Source organism: Opisthocomus hoazin, chromosome 8, assembly GCF_030867145.1.
Source record: "Opisthocomus hoazin isolate bOpiHoa1 chromosome 8, bOpiHoa1.hap1, whole genome shotgun sequence".
Lineage (NCBI taxonomy): Eukaryota > Metazoa > Chordata > Aves > Opisthocomiformes > Opisthocomidae > Opisthocomus > Opisthocomus hoazin.
This window is the reverse complement of record NC_134421.1, coordinates 57,607,435-57,625,740: the sequence shown is the minus strand read 5'-3', so window position 1 is coordinate 57,625,740 and position 18,306 is coordinate 57,607,435. Positions and strand designations below refer to the sequence as shown.

The following is an 18,306-nucleotide window of genomic DNA, read 5'->3' as shown; positions in this document are numbered from 1 at the left end:
AAATTAATGTTATTTGGGACTGAAGGCTAACAGCTTGCATTATCTTCCTGCAGCTGTTGATACGCTTCCCCTCCCTTGTATTGTTTCTGTATACTGTAAGTATAGTTAAGTATTCTTGCGTGTAAGAATTCATATAAATTCATAATATTGCATTTTGGTATATTTTCAATCATGGAACAGTGGCTTTCTGTAACTAGAGAGCCTTTTCAGGCCAAGTTGTGTGTTTAGGGTTGACTTTTCAAATAGTAATTTAGTAAAGGGAAGTTGTCTGTTACGATTGATGTAGAAATTTGAGTATTACCAAAAGCAGGGAAATCCAAATGTGAAAACTCTTATAATGTGTATCATATCTTACATGATCTAGCAGGAAGAATCCACCACATACAGTCTCCTAGGTCTCTTGGTATGTGGTAGCATGAAATCACAGAATGGAAGGGGTCATCTAGTCTAACCCCCCTGCTAAAGCAGGGTTGCCTAGAGCAGGCTGCACAGAAGCTTGTCCAGGCGGGTCTTGAATATCTCCAGAGAAGAAGACTCCACAGCCCCTCTGGGCAACCTGTTCCAGGGCTCCGTCACCCTCAGAGGGAAGAAGTTCTTTCTCATGTTCAGCTGGAACTTGCTATGTTTCGGTTTGTGCCCGTTGCCCCTTTTCCCATTGCTGGGTACCACAGAAGAGAGTCTGGCTCCATACTCTTGTCACTGGCCCTTAAGGTTTTTATAAGCATTTATTAGGTCCCCTCGCAGCCTTCTCTTCTTCAGGCTGAACAAGCCCAGCTCCCTCAGCCTTTCCTCAAAGGAGAGATGCTCCAGTCCCCTCATCATCTTTGTAGCCCTCTACTGGACTCTCTCCAGTAGCTCCTCCTCTTTCTTGAAGTGAGGAGCCCAGAACTGGACAGAGTATTCTAGATGCGGCCTCAACAGGAACGGGACATAGTAGAGGGGGGAGGAGAACCTCCATTGACCTGCTGGCCACACTCTTCTTAATGCACCCAGGATCCCATTGGCCTTCTTGGCAACCAGGGCACACTGCTGACTCATGGTCAGCTTGTCTGAACTGCAATGCTTACCGGTATTTTTACATGGCAGTGCTTGAGTTCTTCCTCTCCTGCCTTGAGCTAATCTGTGCTTTAATAAATGTTACACTGCGAGCAGCTTTCACTATTTTACTCACATCAGGTTTTCTTTCATTTTGGACAGCATGGTGCAAGATTACAGGACTTTATCAGAGAAGTAGTAGTGAACACAAAAGGCTTAATCATTCTTGAGGGTACTAGAGTGCTTAATACAGACTGAGAATGATTGGAAGAAAAAAGAGGGAAAGACTAGGGGGAGAAGTCTTCGGGTGCATGAAGGCTGCAGAGAGTGAACAAATACACTCATTTCTGCATCCACGGTGAATAGCTTTGCTTGTAGAAAGAAGAGAATCTGAGTTGGAGGTTGAGAAGAGCTTTCTAATAGGAAAGGAACTGAAGCACTGGGAGAGACTGGGAATTTTGCAGTCTGTACAGTGGAGTGTTTTGGGGATAGTTTGGGAAAAAAAATGTCAGACATGGTTTAGAGGTACCAAGAGGATGAACTGGGTGATACTGCAGTGTCTTCACTGTTTCTGCTTTCTGATTACAGTAATGAATTAAAAAGAAAAATCTAAAAATGCGTTTCTCTCTGATTTTTTTGTTGCACACATAGGAAGAAGGTGAGACCTTGGATGTAACAGCAGTGATTAATGCTTGCACTTTGACAGAAGCTCGATATTTGCTTGACCACTTCCTCACGATGGGTATCAATAAGGTAATGCACGAAGTGAAATATGTGTGTGCCAGGACTATGGCATGTACCAGGAACAGAGCTGTGCTGACATAAAGACTAAGTAATGTGAATTTATGACTGTGAAAAGTAAGCCAGACAAAAAAAGTTGGCCAATGCTACCGAGTCATGCTGGTTCTCACTGTGGAGGCCCGTGAGATCCATTGTCCGCTTCAATCTGTTGCCTGTTTTTCAACTCCCAGTAGAGCCTACTTCATTTATTACCTCATGTTGCTCTTATAAGAGCAGTAGCGTTTTGTAATGAAATAAATAATCTCCTTCTATGTTTTTCAATAAGCTCCTAAAGAACACTCAGGATCTTTTTTTGAAGACTGACTCAGCCACTTTCTTAAAATCGTGAGCTTTTAAAATATGTTTATGCATAACATTTAGTCAGACTTCTACTTTTGAGTAGAGCAATATGAGCTTTTTCTGAAAGCCTTGGGGAGTAATATTTTCAAAATGAATATTTGGCAGTTCATATAGTCCTTTGCACACATGCGTCATGTGCTCTTGCTGCTGCTTTTGCTTGCTGTTTGGAGGCCATACTCGGTGTCACCGAATCAAATGAAAGATTTCAAGGCTGTTGAAATGGGCTTTGGGTCAGTTCCAGTGACCAATTCTCTGTTCATTTTATGCATTCTTGATTCATTGCTGTGCAGGTAATCAAAAATATTTGTGTTGTGATTTTGTGTGTGTTTTTTGTTTTTTTTTAAAAATTCCCCCAATCACATTGACTTCTGCAATTTTCAGTCCTTTTTTTTTTTTGTAGCCCTTGGGTTGAATGGCTATCTCTGACTTACGATAAGGAGAAATTGTGAACAGTGATAAAAAGGTTAATTTGTTGTCATGATTTAGCCCTGGCCAGCAACAGAGAACTATGTGGCCACTATCACCCCTCTCCCTGGTGGGGTGGAGAGGAGAATGGGAAGAAAAAGGCATAACTTGTGGGTTGGGATAAAGACAGTTTAACAAAACAGCAAAGGAAGTGAGCAGCAACAGCAGTAATACTGGTAAGAACAAGGGAATACACAGAGCAATTCTCTCTCACCGCCCGATGCCCAGTGTGCTCTGGAGCAGTGATTAACCTCCCCCCAGGCAGCTTCCCCACTCAGACCCAAGCGTGATGTCCCATGGTATTGAATACCCTGTTTGTTTGGCCAGTTTGGGTCAGCCATATGGTCTGTGTCCCTCCCTGGCTTCTTGTGAGAATTAACCCTATCTCAGCTGAACCCAGGACATTATCCACCCCTTGTTGTATACCATCTACATCATGCCCAGGTCCCCCATTTTCCAATTAATCACCACCACTTTTCCTGTCTTGAATATATATACACATACAGATATCATTCTCTTAGTCTATGGACCATTCCTCTAAAATGTCCACTGACAATCAATGACTTTGGGCTCCATCGGTCAGAACAGTCTTTCAGGGTAGGAGAGATGATATATGGTGTTGGATGATTACATGCTGCATCCGGAGCTTGTGGCTTGGCTTGCCTTGGTGGGTTTGTGGCAGTGCGATATGATCAATCTGCCAAGCTTCCCCATATTTATATTTCAGCTATTGTCCTCCATACCACTGAGGCTTTACCTGCTTAGCTGGCTTGCTTGATTGCAGCGTGTGTTTCATGGATAACCTGTGCAATGGTGTCCATGGTCAAGTCCACCCCTCAGTCACAAGCCCATCTATATGTTGTGTCTCTTCCTTGATGGCCTGAGGAGTTGTGAGCCCACTGAGCCACAAACAATTCACCCTTATGTTGCCAGTCCAGATCCACCTGAGCCACTTCAGTTTTAGCAGCCTGATGCACCTGCTGGGTGTTTTGATGTTCCTCAGTGGGCTGACTCTTGAGTACAGGGGCATCCACATGATGTACTTTTACAACCAGCTTCTCCAGCCAAGCAGCAGTATCTTGCTACAGTGGGACAGCCCAGATGGGTTTGCCCCTGTGCTGCCAGTTGCTCTGCTTCCACTGCTGTAGCCACCCCCATAGGGCATTTGCCACCATCCATGAGTCAGGGTAGAGATAGAGCACTGGCTGCTTTTCTCGACTGGCAGTGTCTAAATCTGGCTGGATGGCTTTTACTTCTGCAAACTGGCTTGACTCACCTCCCTCAGCAGTTTCTGCAACTTGTTGTGTGGGACTCCATACAGCAGCCTTCCACCTCCTAATGCTTTCCCACAATGCGACAGGACCCATCAGTGAACAGGGCATATTGCTTCTCATTTTCTGGCAGTTTATTGTGCAGAGGGGCCTCTTCAGCACATGTCACCTCCTCCTCTGAGTCCATGATCACTTCTAGAATTCGTGGGTGACTGGGGATTCCCGTTTGGGCTGGCTCTGTGATCAGTGCAGCTGGTTTACTCCATGTAGCATCAGCTGTATGATGTGTAGAGGGGACCCTCTCTTTGAACATCCAGCACAGGACTGGCAGTTGTGCTAAGAGGAGCTGTGCTTCAGGACCGACCACTTCCAGCGCAGCTCGAACTCCTTCATATGCTGGCAGAATCTCTTTCTCAGTTGGAGTATAGTGGGCCTCGGATCCTCTGTATTTCCAACTCCAAAACTCCAGAGGTCGACCTCAAGTCTCCCCTGCTGCTTTTTGCCAGAGATGCCAGGTTGGGCCATTCTCCCCAGCTGCAGTGTAGAGCATGTTTTTAACATCCTGTCCTGACTGGACTGACCCAAGGGCTACTGCATGAACTATCTCCTGTTTAAGTTGTTCAAAGGCTTGTCATTGTTCAGGGCCCCATTCAAAATCGTCCTTTTTCTGGGCCACTTGATAGAGAGGGCTTACAATCTGGTTGTAATTTGGGATGTGTATCTACCTAAGCAGGCTTGTGTTTCCTTCTTGCTAGTTGGTAGAGATGTAGCTGCTGTTTTGCTGACCACATCCATTGGGATCTGGTGACACCCATCCTGCCATTCTGTTCCTAAAAATTGGATCTCCTGTGCAGGTCCCTTGACTTTACTTCATTTTGTGGTGAAATCGGCTTTCAGAAGGATCTGAACTATTTTCTCCCCTTTCTCAAAAACTTATTCCACTGTATTGCCCCACACAGTGATGTCATTGATGTACTGTAAATGTTGGACTTGATGATCTTGGAGGTCTTTTCCAACCTTGATGATTCTATCTTCTGGAGCTTCACCCTTTTCCAGTGCAGTCTGGATTAGTCCACGGCAAATGGTGGGGCTGCGTTTCCACCCCTGGGGCAGTCGATTCCAGGTGTACTGGACACCCCCTCCAAGTGAAAGCAAAATGTGGCCTGCACTTTGCTGCTAAAAGGATTGAGAAGAATGCATTAGTGATGTCAGTGGTGGCATACCACTTGACTGCCTTTGACTCCAGCTGATATTGAAGTTCTATCATGTCTGGCACGCCAGCACTCAGTGGCAGCATGACTTCACTCAGGCCACGGTAGTCTACTGTCAGTCTCCACTCTCCAGCAGATTTTCTTACTGGCCATATGGGACTATTAAAGGGTGAGGAAGTCTTGCTGATCACTCCTTGATTCTCCAGCTGACGAATCAGCTTATGGATGGGGACCAGGGAGTCTCAGTTGGTGCAGTATTACCACCAGTGCACTGTTGTGATAGCTATTGGCACCTGTCGTTCTTCAACTCTCAGCAATCCCACAACAGAAGGATCCTCTGAGAGACTGGGCAAAGCAGACAGCTGTTGTAATTTCCTCTGTCTCCAAGGCAACTATACCAAAAGCCCACTGGTACCCTTTTGGGTCCTTGAAATACGCTTTCTTGAGATAGTCTGTGCCAGGGATTCAGGGGCAGTCACAATGGGGTGCTTCTGCCACTGCTTTCCAGTTAGGCTCACTTTGGCCTCAACACAGTTAGCTGTTGGGATCCCCCTGCCATTCCAGACATACAGATGGGTTCTGCCCCTTTGAAATCTGATGGCATTAAAGTACACTGTGCACCGGTGTCCACTAGCGCTTTATACTCTCGTGGATCTGGCGTGCCAGGCCATCAAATCCATGCAGTCCAATAAGCCCAGAGGTCCCTTTCCTCTACCTGGCTGGAGGCAGGACCCCTCTAATCCAGGTCAGAGTATTTGTTACTCACTTCCTGTAAAAATGACTGAGAAATCCCTTCAAGAGGTTCAGAAGTAAGATCAAGGTTTCTGCTTTGTCTGGAGAACTGCCCAATGGAGACTGGAGTGGCATTTTTCCGAGAAGAATCCCCTTTTGTGATTATTTTTCCTTGCAACTCATGCCTTGGGTTGAGGTAGGTTTTCCATCCCACTTCCTCATGTACTCTCCGTGGTCACGCAGGTAAAACCACAGGATGCCTCGTGGTGTGTAGCCTCTCTAGAGCAGAGAAATGCTTACTCTTAACAGCAGAGATAGTGGTCTGTACAGGTGGGGAGTAGGATCTATCCTCTTTGAGTTTTTGGACCTTCTGGGACAATTCCTCCACAGCTGAGATGAGGGAGGAAGGGAGGCTTGCTTTATATTGCTGGAGTCGGACAGCCACTTCATCCACCATTGGTGCCTCTTCACCTTTCCAGTCTATTACTGCCAGTGAGTTGGCATATGAGGATGGTGCGCTCTGTACAAACTTCCTCCACATGGGTCGTGTGTACTGGACTTCATCTGGGTCTGTGGGTAACTGCTCATTGTCTGGGTCATAGTAAGCCAGGTTCCGCACAGCCAATTCTCTCAGGTACTGGATACTGCTCTCCATATTGGTCCACTTGCCTGCATAACATACAACATTCCCACTGTCAGGGTATCTTTCCCTCATGCCTGACAGAAGCCGCCTCCAGAGGCTGAGCTTGTGCCTTTTTTCCAATCGCCATGTCAATGCCCCCTTCCCTGGCCAGGGATCCCAGCTGCTTGGCTGCCCTGGCCTCTAATTCCAAGCTACGGGCCCTGTTATCCCAGCACCAGAGCAGCCGGTGACAATGTGGTCGCCTGGGTGGGGGCTGAATTCTTTCTCACGTCTTGCAGCTCTCTCAGGGACAGAGAGTGAGTGATGATCTCTGCCTCTGCCGCCTCCTCCTGCTCCTGTGATGGCCCTGGCTCACTGTCACCCCTCATGGGGCGAACTGATTTTTTTTATTTGTGTATTTCTTCTTCTGTGTGGGGGCAACTGATACCGGCGTGGGCTGGTACAGCCACAGTGCCTGTTGTAGGGGTTGGGGCAGCTGCAGTGCTGGTCAGTTTGTTTTCCCTCCACTTCCCCTTGAGAGCACTGAATGGTGTTGAATAAGGCTTGGTAGGCACGGGCTAGGCCCCAGCACAATGCAGTGATTTGTTTGTCTCTAGAATTGCCAAGGTGACAGCATACTCTTCCACATATTTTACTAGTTTGTCAGGATTCTGCACTTGTTCAGGGGTGAGGTTTAAAAACACCAGAGGTGCCCACTGTCCTAGATACTTGCCCATGCTCTCCCACACCACCTGCCACTCGTAGCTATCCAGCCCCGGGGCAGTTCTCTGGGTTATATTTTTAGATAGTTTTTTAACCCTAAACAAGACCTGAAACCCATTCAGGAGACAGAACATTAGGAGCATGCTGGTTTGAACATCCCATGGATACTCAAAATTCTCAAAAGCCTTTATCACTAGCTTGAAGAAGAAAAGAGGAGTGAAAGAGTGGGGGAAGATACCCCCTCTGGTTTTCCACATAGAGTGGGTTTGATTATTGATAAATTCTGAAAGATGGCATCCCCAGTACAGAAATGACTGCAGTGCTGCATACAGATATAAGCCTAACCTCATGCCCAGTGATGTCATATCGTAAGTCAATATTACACGGTACAGCAAAATCATAATCCTGGTCCTTTTCCCAGAGGTGATAAACATCACCTCAGGGAGCACATACAGCATGTAAGGGTTTACATACCCCAACCACACGACCAAACAAAGCAACATTTTGACCAGCGACTATTTAACTAATGCAATAAACGCATGTAACAAAATATAACAAAGTTGTTTTAACACCTTCTGTTATCCCAACCATTTGTGCCCCACATTGGGTGCTGAAAAGGATGTGGTTTAGCACTGGCCAGCAACAAAGAACCACGTGGCCGCTCTATGGCCTCTCTCCCCGGTGGGGTGGGGAGGAGAATGGGAAGGGAAAAAAAAAAGCAAATCTCGTGGGTTGGGTTAAGGATGGTTTAACAGAACAGCAGAGGAAGCTGATAAGAACAATTGAATACACAGAGCAATTCACTGCCTGATGCACAGCACGCTCTGGAGCAGCGATTAACCTCCCTCTGGCCAGCTGCCTCACTCGGACCTGAGCATGATGTCCCACGGTATCAAATACGTTTGGCCAGTTCGGGTCAGCCATTCTGGCTGTGTCCCCTTCTGGCTTCTTATGAGAAGTAAACCTATACTAGCTGAACCCAGGACCTATGTGAAGGTGTTTCTCCTCTTTCTGATCAGTAATTATTGTGTAGCAGAACTATAGGTATGTTTTCTTGCAAAAATGGTCATGCCTGCTGTCTATTCTGTTGTTTGTTTTCACATGCGAAATGTGTCTATTGATATGTTGTTTTAGTGAACGATAAAATCAGAATCTAATGTGTAAGTCACAGCCTCCCTTGGGCATCCCCCTGCTCCGGTGTGGGGTCCTCCATGGGCTGCAGGTGGAGATCTGCTCCACCGTGGACCTCCCTGGGCTGCAGGGGCACAGCCTGCCTCACCATGGTCTGCTCCACGGGCTGCAGGGGAACCTCTGCTCTGGCGCCTGGAGCACCTCCTCCCCCTCCTTCTGCATCGACCTTGGTGTCTGCAGAGTTGTTTTTTTTCTTGCATAGTCTCACTCTTCTCTCTGGCTACAAATGCCTTTATGCAGGTGTGGGTTTTTTCCCGCTTCTTAACTATGTTATCCCTGAGTTGCTACCACTGTCACAGATAGGCTTGGCCTTGGCCAACAGTGAGTCCATCTTGGAGCTGGCTGGTATTGGCTCTGTTGGACACAGGGGAAGCTTCTGGCAGCTTCTCATGGAATTCCCCCTAATAGCCCCCCTGCTACTGAAACGTTGCCATGCAAACCCAGTACAGTCCCTTTAACAGGGGGGGAAAAAAAAAGCAAAAAAAAAAAAATGGGCAAAAAAAAACCCCCAACCTTTAGTTGATAGGAGACCTTTAGGATGTGTCAGGAAGGTTACAACATACATGTTGTTTGTAGTTTTTAAAAAGTTTTGGCAATTCTTATTTTGTAACAAAGGAGTTGTGGTAAAGCATTTGTCATCTTTTTCTTTCTTTCTCCTAGGGTCTCCAAGCAGCCCAGAAAGAAGCTCAGATTAAAGTTCTTGAGGGACGTCTTAAGCAGACAGAAATTACAAGTGCTACTCAAAACCAACTGCTGTTTCATATGCTAAAAGAAAAAGCTGAGTTAAATCCTGAACTTGATGCTTTGCTGGGTCATGCTTTACAAGGTAATTCTGTCATCTTGTATTCTGAATAGTCAGCTGCATGTCACGTTTGCCTTCCTTGCATGCTGTACTGGGCATTCTAGGCTATTTCTTTTCTGAATAGATGCTGTATTTTAACATCTTAAACTGTATTTTGCAACTGATGTGCATGTATGTCATTTTTAAGTATATCCCCTCAGCAGTGAAATGTAGGAAATAAAGAAGGTTTTTTTTTATCATGGAGACTTTTTAAATTTAAATGATCTGCTGATTATTTTTATAGAAGACTATGCCTTTACAATTTCATATCATTTTGACTTCTAAACGTGAAATTCTAAATATGCAATCCTGTTCAATCATCACACATTAGTGATTATGAAAGTGGCATCATATGTCTGTTACGGCATCTATTCTACTTCTCATGAGGTGACATTAAGAAAATTTAGAACACATTTGGGTACATTTGTTTTATTTCTTTTTATAAATGGATATATTTTGATTGGAGTGTTGCTTTTGTTTCCTTGTTGCTGTTATTTACACAGACCTAGATAGCATACCGTTGGGTAAGTATGTTTAGCTTTCCATGTACTGTACAGCTGCATGAGTTACTAATTCATTGATGTTCACTAACTGGTGCATCTTAGAATTCGTAAGTTTGTGAAGTTTGCATGAACTGTTTTGTAAATGTATTCATTCTCATGAGCTTACAGAGATTTCTTCCTTTCTGAAACCACCCATAGCCCTCACGTTAGATTTGTCAGACAAGAAGTGAACACAGTAAGCAGAGCTGTATTTCAGATTTATGACTTACTGCTTACAAAGCTACAGTATGTTCAGACTACATAAAGCTATTTCATGTTACAGTACCACTGTAGTTGTGACAAATCCTGCTCAACTTTTTGAGTCTGAAAAAAAGTAGTTCTTAACATGCAGGTTATTTTTAACCTTTTGCAGATAGCTTGCTTTGTAAATATTTTACAGAATGCTATATCTCATGTTTTCAATTGGGTTTAGTTACTGACTTTACTGATTTTTTTGAGGAGATGAGTCTTTTGTTGTTGCTTTTAAATGATTCCCAAATAAATTGTGCTTTGCTCCCCTCCATTACTCCTAGCCACAAAATGGATTATGTTTGAAACTTGAAAAGAATATTCCTGATGTCAATAACAATTCCTTTTGTATTGTCTTGTATTCCTTCTAATCCAATTGTGCTGTCCTGTGCTAGTTTTCGTAGCCATCTGAAACATTTCAAAAGCACAAACTGCCTGAGAGTGTGTAGATCATGATACGGTGTAAACTGGTGAGAGCTTTGCCAGCTTCCTGACAGGTGACACCTGAAGTTCTGCGTCAGGGCATCTTGCTGCATACAGCCAGCATTTGTTCAGGAACCTCAGTGGTTGTCAGTGTTATAGTATATCTAAAATAGACCTTTAATGTGTGTGCATGTGTGTGTTCGCCCCTGTTGGAGTGAGAGCAGTGCTTTTCCAGTCAGGAAGTTAGTATTGCGTTTTCTTTAGCTCTGGACAGGCTTTTACTACTTAACAGCATCTGGAGCAGTGAAGAGACACCCGTAAATGCATTGAAACTGTAGCTTTATTGTGGAAAACTTCTGTAGAGTGTATCTCATTAAAGAAGCTTTTTAACACTTTGCAAGCACAAACCAAAGCTTTTAAAATACCTAAGCCACTCAGGACTATGCTAATACTTTATAGGAAGGAAGCTTCACTGTGGATGTACCTCAGCTGAATGTGCCGTACTAACCTCAGTCCACACTGAAATCCAAACTGTTTATAGTCTGTGTTTTGTAGATCACTGGTGGCTAAACCTTTTGAGCTCCAGGGAATTCAGACACTGCTGTAGTGAGGCTTCGAGGCTGGGACTGCCAGCTGGTCAGCAGGGATCGTGTTGGTGCAGGGGCTCCCTGGTAACCTGACACGATTCCCAGAGGTGAAGTGTGGGTGGCAGAAGATCCGGAGACCAATTTCACCAGGCTACCTGACAGCTCAGTGGCACTACCCATCCTAAGCAGAGGGGCTGCACTTCCAGCGTGCTTGTGAACCATTCCCTTGATGCCTACTTTCAGCGCTGATGTCTTCAAAAGTTCTTAACCATTTGAATACGCTTGGCTTGAAGTTTAGACATTCCCCAGTGTAGTTGTGCACCTACATTCAAGCATAGACTTAAGAAAAGAGTCCTGAAGTGTTGCTGGAGTGACTTCTTTCTGAAGAACTGTAGGAGCTGCTTTTGCTTCCTACCTGTGACATCTGGATGTTCGTAGATGTGACTCACAGCCATGTATTTGCAGATCTTGACAAGACTGGTCAAACGTCATTTCCTCTGGATGAACCATGCTGGTGTGCTGTGTTGTACTCTCCAGTTGCCTCTGTCTGAGGATGAAAACAAGTCATCAGAAAAGCTCTCCACTGTTCTTCAGTCACAGAATCATAGAATGCTTTAGGTTGGAAGGGACCATTAGAAGTCATCTAGCCCAACCCCCCTGCAGTGAGCAGGGACATCTTTAACTAGATCAGGTCATTTAGAGTCCCATCCAACTTGACCTTGAATGTTTCCAGCAATAAGGCCTCTAGCTTTCCATCCACAAGTACGCCCAAGTCCTCCTCAGCAGGACTGCTCTCAATCCCTTCGTCCCCCAGCCTGTATTGATATTTGGGGTTGCCCTGGCCCAGGTGCAGGAGCCTGCACATGGCCTTGTTGAACCTTATGAGGTTCACACAGGCCCACCTCTCCAGCTTGTCCAGGTCCCTCTGGATGGCAACTTGGCCTTCTGGCATGTCAACTGCACCACTTATTGATTTATTAGCAGTCACCTCAGCTGCTCCTCACAAGCAGTACTGCCTTTACTAACTTGTGCTCCTTTCCATCTCTTCTTGCTCAGGACTTCTTGCAGAATCTTGCTCTTCTGCCTCTTCTCATTTCTTTTTGTTGATTCTGTGTGCTGGTTTCTACCTGGAGGCTTCCTGCAGTCTTCCTGTGCTGAATTGCAGACAAACTGGAGAAAAATACCAATATGTGTCAGGGTATATGAGTGTGAGCCTACAAATAAAATCCAACCTTTTGTGGCCATCCCATACTTTCTTTGTTACCTGTAAAAGTTCATCGCAAGTTGCTTATGAGAAGGGGACAAAGTAACATTACCCTAATATGAATCTTATATTTTAAAAGAAAATGCATTAATTTTATTGATGCTACCTTTGTGCCTTGCTAGAAGGAGCAATACGCCAGATCCCCTCTTCTGCAGAAGACATAGAATACTAACATGTATAGAAAAGGTTTAACGTGCACTCAAGTCCAGGATGGAACAATAAAGTTCAGAGTGCTATTCATATGACCATGCTTTCTTTATAATGTTGTTGCAATTATGATAATTGAGGTTACATTGTTAAAACAGCAGTTGAGTACCTCTGAAGTTCATTGTTGGTGCTAGATTGATGTATAGTTTTGACTTTTTCAGGAAACGTTTTTAGATGTAGCATACACAAGGAGGCAGCATCTTCCTTTGCTTTTCTTCATTTCTTCTCAGAATTTGACTGGAAACTATATATCTTTCCTTCCTTTATCCAAAGCATGTACTTGCACTTAAAACATACATGGACAAACCTCCTTTAATGTGGGTAGCAAATACATTGGTTCTATGCATTACAAATGGTATCTGCTTGGTGGCAGAAATTAAGTAAACTTCAAGCATCTCGAATAATAAAGAGATGTAATGGAATATTATTAGAATGTTATTTAATCCTTAACGTTTCATGAGTATGCTAAAAAATTAGGGACTTCACTTGCAGGAATTTATTACCTTTGTCCTTAAACTACACCTAAAATGTATTATCATAATAATATGCAAGTTAGGGGTTTTGGCTTCCCAAGAGTTTGGAATTGATTGCACATGTGCCCTGGATTGGTTGTCTCAGCTTAATGTTGTGCACCGTTTGCATGCAGACATGTTAATCTCATGTTTGACAGTGTCAGTGTGACATGCATGCTGATTTTGTCTTCTGTGGACAGGTTTGTGTACCCATTTTACTTCAGGAGCATTTCTACTGAACAGGTTCATTTTACAATTAACTTCAATACAATTAATCTCTTTTTAGGAAGCAGTTCTGTATTATTAAATGGTGGCATCATCCTGTTTTGAAACTTAAATGCTTACATACTAATGAAGTGCTTGCTTCTTGTCAGTCCAAATGGTGCCATTCTATATAAGCTGAGGCTGAGCCTCAGCTCACTAGCTACTTAAAAATACAAAATTTTTTTCATTGTAGCCAGGCTGATTCAGTCTTCGAGCAAGAAAATTACAATAAACAGGAAGAGGCATCCCGAATGACCACTGACTTACACGCTGTCTCTTCCATGTCTTGCAGTTAATTTCCTTTGCTTTATCTTCTTTCTTCCAGATTTCCTTCTAGAATTTGTTTCTGGTTTTCTGTCATCCCTGTTGCTCTGCTACAATAAATAGAGGAACACATTTGGCACAATATGCCTAGATTTATTTAGCTTGTATGAAAAAACGTAGTTTAGATACTAGGAAAATTCAGTGTGGACTGGCTGCCAAATAGTCAAGATATTTTGAAAACCCCTGCCTTTTGTATGCTGTTCGTTGACATTCAACGTTGTCTGAGCTGTTTTGTATAGCACTAAAAACCTGCACATCCTATTATAGATGGACAGACTAACAGTATTCTTTTGGAAATTTTCTAGAAAATTTGGAAGATAGTACTGATGAGGATGCCCCATTGCATAGTCCTGGGACGGAAGGAAGGTGAGCGATCTTTGTTAACAGGTAACTGGATCTGACTCTAGAAAAATTACTGTCATTTCCTCTTTTTGTAGCACATCGTGTGTCCATAGAAGATACCTCTGACATTGTTTCATTCTACTTTGTCCACCATTTCAGTAGAAAGGAGGAAATAAAGATACACATTCTGCAAAATATGACTATTTTCTTTCTAACTGTGATGCAATTTTTCTTTTAGTTCATTATCTTCAGATCTTTTGAAGCTTTGTGGTGAAGTCAAACCCAAAAGCAAGGTAGGCTGTACAATGATGATGCTAATAATTCATATTTAAATGTCACCTTCTGGGGAATGTTCTTGCTTTGTTGTGGAGACATTAATGAACGAAAACATGCAAAAGGTGAACTGACATACTGTTCATGTGACTCGTATGTAATATGCTTTTGTCTGATAGTGCTTTCTGAGAAGCAGTGATAAAAATGTACTTTTTTTGTATTTTTTGGTTGAATTTTTACAGTTTCAGAAAGATACGTTCTTCCAATTACTAGCACTCCAAACTGGAGTAGATTTGCAGTTTAGTGTTAGTCAGGCTGCAGTTTAATGCCAGTAGGAATTGTGAACGTGCTTGTTGTTTGCAATTTGCTTCTGTGGTCATAGAAATGTAAAGAGAGGAAGTCTATGAAATAAATAAAAGTTTGATTTCCAGGCTCATAATTACAGATGCCATTGGAGGACTATATCTAGGCTGGCTGCAGTTTAATCTTCATGGCTGTGGGGACTGGAAACATGTGCACTGATGGCCGTTTCGCTCCTGTGAGCACAGGAGCATAAACCAAGCTTGCAAAGTAAATAGAAGCTTAGCCTCCGCTCTTCTAACTGCAGCTGGCTTTGGAGCAAATCTAGGCTGGCTGCTGCATTATTGGTAGCGTTCATTGGTGTGCAGCTCTTTGGGCAGGTGAACTGACTGAGTTTGGCCTGAAAATGTTGGCATAAGATAAACATGTCATTTTTGTAATGGCTCTGTTCAGACTGGACCTTCGTCTTCCTCAGTAGCCTTTCTTTCACTGAGGAATAGATCTTAATTTCACAGCATCATCACACCTAGCGTGTATGATGAGTTTTTTAAGAATGAGTGTGTTGCACAAAGCTTGGCTCCTTTGTGAGGTTTTCTGTTTTCAGATTGTTGAAATGCCAATATAATTGTAGCTATTTACATTTACACTTTGCTTTGTAACATTTCATTTGGATAAACCTTAGGAGAATAATACTGTACTTGTGCCGTATTGACAGGCACTTGTAGCTAGTTGAAAGGATATCCTTGGAAACCAGTTGTCAAATCAGTGTTTCATGCTGTTGAATTTGACTTGCTTGCTCTGAAGTAGTTGCCAAAGAGTAGAGGTAAGCTCCTTGATTTAGTTTTCAAAGGTAGTTGCAAAGTGAATTGAGGGGGATGCTAAGTACCAGCTAATTATAAGCTTAAATGTAGCACTTTTGACACATACCACAAAATGTTTAAGTCACAACTTGGTTTTTATTTGTCTCCAGGCCCGCCGGAGGACCACTACCCAGATGGAATTGCTGTATGCAGACAGCAGCGATTTAGTCTCTGACACTAGTGCTGCAGACTCTGCTTTGGCTGGTCCTCTTCCATCAGTTGCAGAAACCCAACAAAGTGGGATGGCTGCTGACACAAATGATACTTCTGCTAGGGACAGAGAGTTTATTCCCCCACCATCTGGCTTACCTTCTAAGATAGGTGGCATGTAAGTTTGGCCATGCTGTACTAATGACCCTGTGCTTTTAAAAAATGCATGTTGCCAATTTCTTGTAATCTGTTAAAGGAGGTTGATGTACTTGAAGCTTACTAAATAATACTGACAAAGCTCCTCCTTCTTTTCTACCATCACCAGTCTAGCAAGTGTAAATGCGCTGTTGTAAGTAACGGGTTTCTTACTGAAGATATAAGTTCTGTTAGGTTGCTTTGTCATAGTAAAATTATTGTAGCCTTGTTTGTAAGTAGTGGGAAAACCCCCATCTGCTACCTTGGGTACTTTGCTTTATTAGTGCTGTGGGGAATACACATTCTAGGGAGGTAGTGAGAATCTGCTTGGAACAGCAGAGAAATTAAATAAAAAACCATTCCAAAACACAACCCCAAAACTTTTATATAATGTAGTAATGGTATCTGTATATGGTTCCAACTGTTAGGTAAAATCTTTCTGTGAGTCATCTTGTGTGGACCATACTTAACATGGAGGTGTCTGTGCACTAATAGAGTACGCAACTGCAAAGTTGAAAGAAACATGTTGGATATTATGAATCCTCAAAAATCCTTTCAATTTGCAGGTTGTGCTCGCCTGCAGAACAGTTTTACTAATTGGAAATATTACTTGATGCCAAATACAACTCAAAATACTATTTTTGTCGTTTTACTTTGGGGCCAGCAGGCCTCTCTCACATGCACTTTTTTTTTTTTAACTTGCTCTTGCTGTTCTTTTTATATCTACCTATATCACTGTTGGTTATTATACAATTGCTGCTAGAGACCCTTCTCTTGGCTTTTTAGGTACTAGCTCCTATATTGCACAAACTCGTGTAAACTGAATGCGCTAGCCATGTTCAGCAATATAGAAAAACTGTGTCACATAACTATCTTCATGTTACAGATTCTGGAACTGTGCATCTTTCACTATCTGTCTGTCCTATTTGCATAATATTTTTACAGCAGTCTCCATCTAATGTACATTTGCAATTTGTATTATTTTTACTATGTATTTCTAGCATGTGCTTGAGGTGGCAATCATGAACAGTAAACCACCGCTGACAGCAATTATTAACCCATGCTGATGGCTTCAGTGCATTTTGCAAGTAGAATCTGCTTGGAAAGAATGCTTTTGGGGGTGAGGGGAGGTAGAGAAACTCACTTGTTTCAGCAGTTAGTGTGAGATCACTAGAGACTTTTGAAGCTTCAAGATTTAAAACATCAAGTGTTATGACCTGGCATCCAAGACTCAGGTAATGCCAACTTTTGCCTCACTCTGTCTTCTAGAATGTATCCCTTTATGAAAGTCAGCCAGCAGTGAGGCAAAACAGGATTTTCCCAAAACTGTGTTCTGTGAGCATTAGAGTTTCCGTGCCGTCAGTGAAACAATTCAATCAGCAGTGGGCTTCACATATGTTTTGGTTTGTTATTCATCATGTTTTAGCAGATAAGTGATCAACAATTCCCACAACCAGTCTGCAGTGACTTCCTCACTCCAATTGAGAAGCTTTTTCAAAACTAGAACTCAGCATACTTTATACAGTATTGCTATTTTTGCTGGTCGTTGGTCATTGTTGAAGAAAGGTTTTCTTTGTGAGCCATCTGGCCTTCCTATATGGGCCTGTAGTGCCATCCTATCATTTCACAGAATCACAGAATAGTAGGGGTTGGAAGGGACCTCTGTGGGTCATCTAGTCCAACCCCCCCGCCGAAGCAGGGTCACCTACAGCAGGCTGCACAGGACCTTGTCCAGGCGGGTCTTGAATATCTCCAGAGAAGGAGACTCCACAACCTCCCTGGGCAGCCTGTTCCAGTGCTCCGTCACCCTCAGAGGGAAGAAGTTCTTCCTCATGTTCAGACGGAACTTCCTGTGCCTCAGTTTGTGCCCATTACCCCTTGTCCTGTCACTGGGCACCACTGAAAAGAGCTTGGCCCCATCCTCCTGACACCCACCCTTCAGATATTTGTAGGCATTTATAAGGTCCCCTCGCAGCCTTCTCTTCTTCAGGCTGAACAAGCCCAGTTCCCTCAACCTCTCCTCGTAGTGGAGATGCTCCAGTCCCCTCACCATCCTTGTAGCCCTCCGCTGGACTCTCTCCAGTAGCTCTTCATCCTTCTTGAACTGGGGAGCCCAGAACTGGACACAGTACTCCAGATGAGGCCTCACCAGGGCAGTGTAGAGGGGAAGGAGAACCTCCTTGTAAAAAAATACATTCTTCTGGAACAGAGTGTGGTCTTACCTGCAAGAAACATTATCTCCTGTGTGCCACTTAGTGAAGTGGCATTCAGGTGTCTAGAAGCAGTAACAGCAGTGATCCAAAACATGCATTCTCTGGAAGCAACAGAAATTAATTACATGCTTAGGTGCAAGTTTAGGTGTCTGCATATGTACAAACCGCTCCACTCTGGAAACCCACCAGTTTTCTCAGATCTGTGGTGATTCATGGGGACACCTAAATGCACGTGGGCAACAGTTAGTTTGGTTGGAATTCTGTTTACAAAGGTTGCTAGTGCCGTTGTCCTTTAATATGCTCAGCTCATCTACAGCAGCCCCTTTGGGGTGAAGTGGTCTCCTGTAGGTCTTGTGCCAGCTCTGTTCTG

General features: G+C 43.6%; 1 protein-coding gene across 9 annotated transcripts in view; it reads left to right on the top strand.

Annotated features, from left to right (window-relative positions):
- The window catches only part of KIF21A (kinesin family member 21A), a 104,509-nt gene that overhangs the window by 66,955 nt on the left and 19,248 nt on the right, over window positions 1-18,306 (top strand). For 7 of the 9 annotated variants that reach the window (XM_075428410.1, XM_075428418.1, XM_075428417.1 and 4 more), the window contains 6 exons: window positions 1,687-1,788; window positions 9,051-9,216; window positions 9,735-9,755; window positions 13,909-13,969; window positions 14,184-14,238; window positions 15,489-15,706. In XM_075428410.1, coding sequence (XP_075284525.1) covers window positions 1,687-1,788; window positions 9,051-9,216; window positions 9,735-9,755; window positions 13,909-13,969; window positions 14,184-14,238; window positions 15,489-15,706 — 623 coding nt within the window. The remainder of the gene's footprint in view (window positions 1-1,686; window positions 1,789-9,050; window positions 9,217-9,734; window positions 9,756-13,908; window positions 13,970-14,183; window positions 14,239-15,488; window positions 15,707-18,306) is intronic. The other 2 variants (XM_075428411.1, XM_075428413.1) reach the window with 1 other exon arrangement.